The sequence below is a fragment of the Fulmarus glacialis genome, unplaced genomic scaffold, assembly GCF_000690835.1.
Source record: "Fulmarus glacialis isolate BGI_N327 unplaced genomic scaffold, ASM69083v1 scaffold26721, whole genome shotgun sequence".
Taxonomy (NCBI): Eukaryota; Metazoa; Chordata; class Aves; order Procellariiformes; family Procellariidae; genus Fulmarus; species Fulmarus glacialis.
In genome coordinates this window covers 3,798-14,645 of record NW_009193790.1, presented here as the reverse complement: position 1 = coordinate 14,645, position 10,848 = coordinate 3,798, and the positions used below count along the sequence as shown (strand labels likewise).

Here is a 10,848-nt window from a genome sequence, read left to right as displayed (position 1 = left end):
TGTAATAAAAGCATCCCTTGAAGGGTAAGGACAGGTGCCGGGGGGGATCACGTGTGCCAGCTCCAGGTCGTTGCTCACAGTTTCACTCCTTGGTCTGTTTTGCACAGCAGGTCCCTAGTGGGGAGACAGAGCATCGGAAGCCCAGTTCCCATGGCAGACAGGGTCTCTGCATTTCAGAGCTGCCTCTCTGAAGCTGAAACAACTTCTTGCTGCCCATGATGCATGGTGACTGCTGCCAGGAAGTCCCAAAGTGAGCAGGGAAGGTCACTCCAAAGCCCTTGAGGAGTTGAAGGTTTCATAGCCTGAGTCCTTGGAGCCCTCCTTTGGTGCCCCAGTGCCCAGCAGTGAGGTGCCACCACCCCCTCGATGTCTAAAAGCCAGGTCTGAGGAAGCCAAGTGCTTCCCAGGCCTGATCCCGGCCAGCAAGCACCACGGGAGCCCCGGGCTCTGCCACTGGTGAGCAGAGAGGCAACCTCCTTGTGCAGCACTGACTCTGCTGCCAGGGTCCCCAGCTGTGGTCGCTGCAGGGTGGGGGGCAGCAGAGATGGCCACCATGGTCCAGTGCCTTTGATCAGGGCAAAACTTGCTTGTAAGCCTGAAAAAACAGAAAAAATCAAAACTAAACTGCCACCCTCACGCTTTGGTCCCAAGCTCATCCCACTGCGGAGCCCTCCCAGCTGTGTGCTGGGGCTGTCAGGCTTCAAACCCCTTCCCTCTGCCCAAGCTCAGCAAGCTCGTCCCCATGGCCCTCTGGTAAAAGGCCACCAGAAATACGGTGTTTATTTACTCTGTGCACAAGGCCAACACCGTGGGTAACACACGCAAGGGGGTTGAGGCCAGGGGTTAGCTGGAAGCAAGTCAGTAGGTCTCGGTGCTGCAGCAGGACACGTGGATGCGGGGAGGTGAAGGGAGGGAGCTCTTGACCTATTTTCTCTGGGCCCCCTGCCATGTGCAGGCAGGGGGAGCTCTCCCTCGCCAGCGCTGCTGGTGCCAGTGCCAGTGGGGAGGTGCCCATCGCACCCACTGCCCCGGCACGGGGCTGCTCTCCTTTCCCCTTGCTGGGGCAGGCATGGAGCATCACCAGGCGCCCTCCACCCCCAGGTCTGGCTGGCACCGCCGAGGGCTGATCCTCCAGCCTTCAGACTCTCTTCATTATGTCAGTACACGGCTGCTCCACCACCAGGTCCCAGTGCTTATCCCCATTGCGTCCTAACCATAGGATATGGGCTAGATCCTGCTCCAAAAGTGGCTGTGGGCAGCATTATCCTTCATGCAGGTTATTTCCTCTTGCAGCCTGGTGGGCTATTTGGGTTGGGTTTGAAGAACCCCATCTTAGTCTTCTAAATTTGGCCTTCTTTTTTTATTTAAAAAAAAACCAAAACAAAACAAAACAAATCCTGACTTTCTAGCAAATTGCAAAGCGCGTTCCGTGTGCGCTGGTGCAGCATTGGCCAGTGGAGCCTGCAGACAGCTTGCAGTAGCTCTGGAAGGTGTGTGCTCTTCTGTTTATCAAATGAGAGTTAACTCTGCAGCCTTCTGTTGATGATTTAAATGTCATCATCGCTAACTATTTCCCTGCTGCTCAAAACATGGAAGGGACACAAAGGCCAGTGAAGGGGGCCTCTTCCTGAGCCCTCAGGTGGGCTTGCTGCATGGGAAGGGTTTGGAAAAAAATACCCTTACTCTTTTCCACGAGAAATCAGACGGTGCTTAGGATTGGGATACCCTGGGAACAGCTAATTAGCCCCTGACATCCCCGTCAGCTCTGCAGGCATTACGTGGGGAGATGGGAGCAGGATGGGGTATGCTTTCCCTCCCCGGGGGCAGTGGAGACAGGCATCTCCCCACCATGCCCATAGCACTGAGATGGCCCCAAACGGGAGCTGGGGAGGAACGCAGGGCACCAGCAAAAGAGAAGGGGAACAGCCTGCGGCAGAGCCAGGTCGTGGCAGCTCCAGTGGGTGCCACAGGGAGGTTTTGCCATCAGTGTGTGACTGGTATTCAATTTTCCGACGCTGGAATGTTTGCTTTGTTGGCTCGTTCCCTTGGTTACGTGGTATATATTAAGTTCCTCATTTGGCTTCCTTATGCAAATAACTGGCATTCTGTTGCATGGATTTTGGAAACATAATCAGAGCTAAAACTTCATGGTCAGGCCCGGCTGACCCTGGCGTGCCCAGGCAGAGCAGTCTGCTCCCAGCACGTGTCACGCCGAGTGAGCGCCAACACCGCTCACTTTCAGGGAGCGATGCAAAACACCACTCAGCATTGGCAGCCCCGAGATTTGGGGAGCAGGGATACCCCAAACTCACCTACCTGGCAGTGGGGTACCTGATGGGGTTGCATGCCGGGATGTCTCTGCGCCCCAGGCACTTGGTGGCAGCGGCCGCTCGCTTGGCAGGGCTTGTGCACTGCTGGCTCTCTCCACGGCTCACAGATTGTCGAAGTTTTCTGCACATCCCATCCTGTAGGTATGTATGTGCTGTTCCTCTGCGGCCGTGGGTGTGCATATGGCTGGCTGTGTGGCAACTGTGTTGAATGCCAAAGCAGAGAGGACAATGTGTGTAGTAGTGAAGGGTGCCAGGAATCTGAGTTGCTGGAAAGCCAGGAGAGGCGACACCGCGCCCCACGCGCCAGGCTACCAACTGTGGAGACGAGATGAGCCCAGAGGCTGCGGCGAGGGAGGCTGTGAGGGTGGCACAGGCCAGCGAGCTGGCCCCACTCAGGATTAGTCAGTACAGTAGGATGTGAGGAGGGAAAGGCAGCCCATGGTAGAGGGGGAGCCTGTGGCGAGGGAAGCGATGCTCCCCTGCCCGCAGGAGCACAGCCCAGGGCAATGCTGTGGCAGGAGGTGGCACCGACCACAAATCCCTATCCCTCTGAGGCTGTCAGAGATCCTGCTGTGGGTTAATCCCACCACTCCCGGTGCTTTTCTGCAGAGGGGTCCTGTTCAAGAGCTGACCAAAGACTTTCCCAATGTGCTGGGAGGATCAGAGCATCCTAATATTGGAGCATCTGGATGTCCCAACCCTGAACCATGCCCTGAAATCCTCCCATGGCTGAAAGGCACCAGGCACGGAGCACATCCGAGGAGGGACAACCGTCTCAGCCCATGTTCTCTGGAGCCCCCATCCCATCTCTCTGCTCCAGACTCAACAACCTCATCCTTCTTGAAGCGCGGTACCCACAACAGGGTGTGGGATTGCTTTGGCCTCACTAGAGCTGAACCAGGCAGGGGATTAGGGTGCGTGTGTCCCAGGTGGCACAGCCCCATCCCAGATCCTGGCATGCAGAACTGCTTTTCCACTTGGGCACCTGATTATTCCCACCTAGAAAAACTCCTGTTTCCTCTTCCTACCTATAAATAGGGCCTCACAGCTGTCTCGCTGAGTTTCCTTCTGTGGTGTCAGATGATGGCTTTAGCATGTTTGCTGCCCCCTCCATCTAATGACCCAGCACTGTGGGGTTTTGGAGCGTGGTGGGGCTGTGCCTCTGTGGGGGCAGATAGCAGGGAGCTGGGCAAGCAGGACACAACCAGCATGGTGGCACTGGATAAGGGGACCTGTCCAAACAAAGCCATGGTAGCTCTGGTTTGGGCTACGAAGTGCATACAGAAAGTGGATCCATATGATCTACAAGCCATCAATTAATGGTGGATGTAAAATCCACATGAGGAACCCTGCACATTGTGCAGGGGCTGGAGGCAGAGGCAGGGCTGCATGATGGGAGACGCATTTGCCTGCTGAGCCCTGGGTCTTGCTGCCTCTGCCATGCCATGCAGACCTGCCTGCATCCCATCCCTTGTTTCCCAGACTGACTCAAATTGTGAGGTTGAGTCCAGTCCCCTCCAAAACTGTTGCGTTGAGTGTAATGGCTCTGTATATTCCAATAGTCAATTGCTTTTCAAATCTTGCAAAATTTTAGACCTCGGCAGCTGTTTATGGCCTGATCCTGATGACCTGGAGTGAAACTGCTGCCTTATTTTCCTGTGCATTCTTGCTTATGGGGAAAATGGAAGTTTTTGACCTGTACATTTATCATTTCTTACTTTAGAGCCTACGGTTGCATCCCTTTTGTTTCAAGCCATTATGTTTCCCAGAGCCCTGCTTTGACACTCTGGGTATGGGAGATTTTTAAGCTTGGGGATCACTATGGTGTACAGCATTGAGACAGGCTACACCATTTTTTTACATAAGGGCATCAGTTGCACCCAACTAATTTGGTAGAATAAATTATTCTGAATTCTCTGTTAACACAGTCATGCTACTAAAAGATTTAAAAGATATAAGATGCTAAAGGTGTTTATTATGTTATTATGTACAGACATTAGGTTTTTTTCCCTTTAAACGGACCGACCCCCTTTCTTTCCTTCCTGCAGCAGTGAATTCCCAAGGTTAATTACATACTGCATAATAAAGGCGTTATTTCTTTTTGTGCCTTCAGTTGTGTTCCTTTTCATGGCTGGAGAAATGAGCCAGGAGAATAAAGACTTTGCACTGAAGTGCATTAAAGTCAGTGGGCTTTGGCTCATGCCCAGAAAGAAAAGCAGCGCAGTTTAATTCCAGGGCAGGCTCAAACCATTGCATTTAAGTTTTTTTCAGCAGTGATGGCACAGCTTTTAGGTTGGATTCTCAATGTTCAGCTACCAGAGGGGAAAAGCAAATCCCCCTGGGAGCGGCACAGAGCCATAACGCCCTGTCTCCCTATCCCCAGGTGAACGGCAGCGATGGGATGTTCAAATATGAGGAGATCGTCTTGGAAAGAGTAAGTGCTCTTTACTTGTCTGCCAGCAGCCTTTGCTGCCTCTTTCCACTCACCCTCCCACCGGCGCAGCCGGCACCCCCTGCATCTCCGTGCCAGCTGATGGGGAGAGGTCGGTCTTCACTCCCCGCTCTCTCTGGAGGCTTTTAGGGGTGTCACACTTGCTTTCCGCGGTGTGTGGAGAGGTGGGCTTGCTGCTCCCCGCCCCGCAGACCTCTCCAGAAGGGAGGGAGGAGGGCTTCTCCCTCACCTTCCTCGTTCACACCCTCACCCCCACAAACCCGCCAGCATGGAGCCGGGGTGGGGGAGGCTCTTTGTCACTGCCTTTGCCGGAAAATGGAGGTGCAGGGAGCTCTGCTCGGGCAGGCGCGCGGGCAGGTGCACCCCACAGCCAGGCACGGGGGACCGATGCCTCCCCGCCACAGGACTCCCCATCGCTCCGGAGTACACAGCCTGGGGATGCTAAGCGGCAAGGATGGGTTTTCTAGTAAACCGGACTGCAACAGGGGGAGTTTCTGCTCGAGCCTTTTCTTGCCTGTTGGCAACGCAGATCTGATGGCATGCACCACACCAGCTGTGGCTAAAACTAGCTCCCCCCATAGACAGAGCTTATCCAGAGGCGAGCCAGCACTGCACAGGGCAGGGAGGGCTTTCCCCTGGCACCCAGGAATCAGCAGGGATGGAGAAATGGAGAGGGAGCACGAAAAGCTGGCCCAAGGTTTGCTCCGAAGATGGGCACAGCCCTGCCAAGTGGGGATGGCCGGGGCGGGAGGCTGCCTGCGGTGCTCCATGGCACACCTTGCCTCCTCCTCGCTGCCACGCCGGGTGGCTCAGCCTTGCTGCGTGGCCGGCGTCGCAGGGGAAGATGCATTGCTCGTTATTCTGTTCCTCTTTGCCTTTAGTCATCTCCCTCCTCCCCTTGGCTCTGCATCACGGAGGTGGGTGGACGGAAGGTTATCTGGGGCTGCCGCCTCACCCACTGCTTCCCCGGCATGCCTGACGAAACCAGCTCAGGAAATGCTTCCTTTTTGGGCTGAGCGCTTCTCGCTCTGGGCCCAATTGAGAGGCAAAATCCTTGTTTTCAGATTCTTCAGAGCATCCTCTGTCCTCATCCCACAGCAGGAGCAGAGGGGGAGCTGGCAGGGTTGCACGGAGAGGCAGCACTCGTTGCTGCCCCCATTTCAAAGCACCAGGCAGCAATTCCCTCTCCAACAGCAGAAACCATGAGGGAATTTCAGTGCTTAGCAGCCAAGGCCAGCATGGACCATACCCAGGTCCTTCCCTTTCACTGCTCCCCAGTGGGATCCAACAGCCCCATCTTACTGCAGGAGAAGCACCCTGGTGCCTGTGGGTGAGGCTGTCCCCTTGCTGGGGTGTTTGGCTCCCAGAGACGACCTCAGTGTACCCTAGAATTGCTGGTCTGTCACTGTTACTAACCCTTGTCCTTGTTGTACAGACAAGGACAAATGCAGCAGTGTTTTGGGGGCAATAACTGAAGAAATGCCGTCCACAGAGGATGTGGCTTTGGGTTTACCCACCATACATGTGTCCGCAGCAGGAGCTGCCCCTGTGTCTACATCAACCCCGATGCCAGCTAAGAAATCCCTTGAACTCTATTTCAAGGTTTATCAAAATAAAAATAAACACCTCCTAGATCATTTCCAGGTTTTGTAGCTAGCATCGGAGCACACCCTTCCATAGACAGGCACAATGAATGTCTGGAGACCATTTTTCACAGTCTCACCTGCCTGGGGCCAGACTGCGTCTCCAGTGGCAGTAAGCAGCTTTTTTGAGCTGGGCACAGGGTAACCAGAATCCAGCTTACAGGAAGGAGAGCAGCCTCAGACCTTTCACCATTGAGTGCCTCTTGTCATGTGCCAGCGAAATCCCAGCCAGCAGGAGAGCATCTGGGAGCATTGCATAGTGAGAGGCATTGGTGGCTCCCAGAGATGCCATGTGCTGTGTCATGAGTGGCATAAAGTCAGAGCAGAGACCTCTGCATGGCCACAAGAGCTGATACTGAGCCCAAATTGCTGGGGAGAAACGCGAGCCCCAGCGCTAGATGATCCCAGGGAGCTTGAGCTCCGGTGTAGCCCTCCTGGCCACAGGTCCCCAAGAAGGGCAGATCTCCCCATCGCCTAACGCTGAATGCTGGGGCCTTGGGCATCTGGGAGAGTGCTTGGCCCAAGCCCGTTTGTGTACAAGAGAGGCGGGCACGATAGGATGTGACTAAGTGTCAACTCTTCCGCATGAGAAAACAAGGCGAGGAGCCATCTGATTTTCAAGGCAGAGCTGAAAACGCAGGAATTGTCCACTTGCATCAAGCACAGAGCTGGAAGCGGCGCCTGTGAGTGTGTCACTAATGGGGATCCTGTAAGCGGGAGAGGCGGCACAGGGCCACCGCTGCTTATCCTGGGATACTGCTGGGATGGGGCTGGAGACGCGGCACAGCCCCTGCATTCCCCCCTGTGCAGTGAAGCTCAAGTGATGCTCCAAGCATGTCCGGGAGGAAGAGGAGGCAGAACTGGAGACCCCACTCCATCCGGACAGCCCCCTCCACCCAATCCTGCAAATTTTGGCATCAGCACTGCTGGTCCCTGGGTTGGCTCTGTGCCGGGCTGCATCCCAGGGTGCAGGGGGGCAGGGGTGGGATGCCGGTGACTGGCACAAGCCCCGCTGCTCCGTGCAGGCTTCAGCAGCCATGTCTCCTCCTGGGGAGCAGCCAGCAAGGGGAGGTTTTCTCTGCCAAGGACCACCCCCTCTTCCCGTAGCTCGCTGCCTGCCTCAGAGTCTCTCAGCAGAGACGCGGCGACGAAGGAGGTCCTCGGCGGCTCCCACTCTCCCACTCCATCTGTTCAGTGCTTCGTGCTGCTGCACCGAGCACCTCGGCTGATGAGCAGCGGCCTCCCCTCCAGCCACGCAGCCTTCTGTCCCCTGAGCCGGACACCCTGGGGTGAAACAGATCCTGTAAGGGCTTCTGCACCCTGGGCAGCCATGGCTGGGGGGGAACTGCTTTGGGAGGGCCGGCAGCAAGCATTTACCCTCGGGGGAAAGACGCAGTGTTTGGTTTCCCACAGGGTAACTCGGGCCTCGGCTTTAGCATAGCAGGAGGAATCGACAATCCCCACATTCCAGATGATCCAGGTATCTTCATCACCAAAATCATCCCCGGGGGAGCGGCAGCCATGGACGGCCGTCTGGGGTGAGTGTACAGGGCTGAGGGAGCAGCCCCATCAGGGTGACACCCAGGATCTTCCCAGGGACCCTCTAGGCAGCTCCTGCCCCACTGCCATGGTCCCCACCCCCTCCCCAGACCCTTTGCCACAGCCAGGTCCCTTCAGCACAGGGATGTAAGTGGTCCCCTGCCAGCAGCCTCCGTCTGCAGCCAACCCTCCTCCCCTCCCTGCCCTAGGCTCCAGCTCCCATCCTTCCCCCTGCAGCCCGGGGCAGGATCCAGCCTTTCCCCTCATCTGCCATCTTCACCAGGGTCACACCATGGGGACCAGCCCCTACTGCCTCCCCCTTCGGGAGGGACCCCACTCTCACCGCAGCAGGGCAGGATCCAGCCAGCTTGAGCAGCTCTCCTTCACGCAAGGGTCTGCGCGGCTGAAGGAGGGTGGCAGAGGTGTCCAGAGGAGAGTGGCATGGGCAGAGGAGCTCAGGGCCACCCTGTGCCCGCAGGGTGAACGACTGCGTGCTGCGGGTAAACGACGTGGATGTCTCCGAGGTGGTGCACAGCAAAGCCGTGGAGGCCCTGAAGGAAGCGGGTCCCGTGGTGCGGCTTGTGGTGGGGCGCCGGCAGCCCCCACCAGAGACCATCATGGAGGTCAACCTGATGAAGGGCCCCAAAGGTAAACCCCTCACTCTGCTCGCAGGACTGGGGTGCCCCGCTGCCCCATGGGACGGTGTGGGGTGACCCTTCGGTGTGGGATCCCACAGGGTGCAAGGCAGCATCACGGGGAATGTGAGATGCAAGGTGGCACCGCCACGGTGCAGGATGCCTCGGTGGCCCTGCAGCATGGGATGCTATGGGGCATGGGGTGTGGGACAGCCCCATGGTGCAGTGTGCGGTGGCTAGGCTCGTGCAGCAGTGGTGTGGCCAATTGCCTGCTGGGTTTGGGGCAGGGTGAGAAGCCCAGTGAGGCAGAGGGGCCATGGTGTCAGCCCAGGGCTCCATCCATCCGTCTGTCCCTCACCCCTCATCTGCCCTTTCACTCCCCTTCAGGCCTGGGGTTCAGCATCGCAGGGGGCATCGGGAACCAGCACATCCCCGGGGACAACAGCATCTACATCACCAAGATCATCGAGGGAGGCGCTGCCCAGAAGGACGGGCGCCTGCAGATTGGGGACCGGCTGCTCGCGGTAAGTCCCGTGCCCACAGCTGGCTGCAAGGCAAAGCCAGGCAGTCTCTGCCATGCTGTGGTGCTGATCCTGAACCCCAGCACCCCTCCTGCCGGCAGCCCTGCACCCCTTCCCCAGGGTCCCCGCTGGGATGGTGCTGTGGGAGGGACAGGCACAGCACTGGCTGCAGGCGGGAGGGCCAAACCCATGGAGATGGGACCCTGTCTCTGGAGCTACTGCAGCACCTACCCTGCAGGAAACCACTCTGCTCCCGCAGGGCTGCATCAGCCCCTGCCATCCTGCCTGTGACCGTGTCACCCAGCCCCTTCCCTCTGGCAGGTGAATAACACGAACCTGCAGGACGTGCGGCACGAGGAGGCGGTGGCCGCCCTGAAGAACACCTCTGACATGGTGTACCTGAAAGTGGCCAAGCCTGGCAACATCCACCTCAACGACATGTACGCGCCCCCCGACTACGCCAGCAGTACGTACGCCACCGGCATGGCAGCCCGAGCACCACAGGGCTAGGGGGGACAGAGCATGCTGGGGCGACAGGCAATGCTGGGCTGGTCTCCACGTCTGCACTGTGGATGGGTTTCTGCTCCTGATGCCCTTCTCCTTCCCTGCAGCCTTCTCAGCCTTGGCTGACAACCACATAAGCCATAACTCCAGGCTACCTGGGCTGGGCAGCGTTGAGAGCAAGCCTGCCTACCCTGTCCCTCCCCAGGTGACTCCATCCCGGTACTCGCCCATCCCTCGGCACATGATCGGGGACGAGGACTTCACCAGGTGAGTTCCAGGCATGAGCATCCCTAATCCCTGCTCCTCCTTCCCTCTCTTTCCTTCCCTGGCTGCTTGACCTCATCCCCACTGCCGGTGCAGAGCCTTGGCCAAAAGCCCTTTTGTGGATGCATGGTGCAGTGAGCCCCATGCTCACCCCCCCGAGACCAGCCCTGCTGTGTCGCTCCCTGGCTCGCTGCATCCCCCGATCCCCCTCCTGCTCATCCTCAAGCCTTACACGTCTGCATTTCAGTTTCATTCTCTTACTTGTTTTACAATATCTGGAATACAAGGTGTTCCCTGCCCTTATGGTGCCATCCAGTGCCGGCAGTGCCGCAGGCTCCCAGGCTGCGAGCAGGCTGTCCCTGAGTGGAGCTGTGCTGGGGGTGAGGGGCTGGGGGGGGCACAGCTCTGTGTACAAGTAGGGCTCCTCCTCCCACGCTCCCTGAGCTTGGCATCCCAAACCACCTGCACCTGAGTGCCATTTCACTGGCTGCCAGCCCCAGGGTTGACAGCCTCCTGTACAGTCCTGTCTCAGCCCCCTTTTCCCCACAAGCATCATTTATGTTGCATGAGCAGGTTTGTTTCCTGAACCCAGGAAATAAAGAGGAGCACAAAGGAGATGTTACTCTGAGTCTAAACGTGGTGTAAAACTTCTCCAAAGCCTCATGCTGAGGATGGGAGAGTGAGACCTGGCTGGTCCTGCTCTGCTTGCCCAGGCTCACAGCTTTCCCTCTGGTTACAACAGCCTCAGGGCCAGTGCTGAGCCTGCTCTGGGTTTGGTATCCCCAGGGCCAGGGCTGTAGGGCTCAGGCTGTATTCTTAGGACTGACACTAGGGTTAGGCTAAGGGTGGCTCTGCGGTTAGGAATGAGGTCACAGGCTGGTTTCGGGGTTGCGTCTACAGTGGAAGATGCCATAGCCTTGGCTGGGATTGTCCCATTCTGTGGGGTGCTGGTGGATGCTG

General features: G+C 57.4%; 1 protein-coding gene across 1 annotated transcript in view; it reads left to right on the top strand.

The window, feature by feature from the left end:
* LOC104083916 (disks large homolog 3-like) overlaps window positions 1-10,848 on the top strand; it is a gene marked incomplete at both ends in the record, with an annotated part of 17,486 nt that overhangs the window by 2,846 nt on the left and 3,792 nt on the right. Inside the window, 6 exons of the mRNA XM_009587583.1 lie at window positions 4,714-4,764; window positions 7,839-7,963; window positions 8,443-8,612; window positions 8,987-9,123; window positions 9,442-9,586; window positions 9,732-9,891. Of these exons, the coding sequence (XP_009585878.1) occupies window positions 4,714-4,764; window positions 7,839-7,963; window positions 8,443-8,612; window positions 8,987-9,123; window positions 9,442-9,586; window positions 9,732-9,891 (788 nt within the window). The remainder of the gene's footprint in view (window positions 1-4,713; window positions 4,765-7,838; window positions 7,964-8,442; window positions 8,613-8,986; window positions 9,124-9,441; window positions 9,587-9,731; window positions 9,892-10,848) is intronic.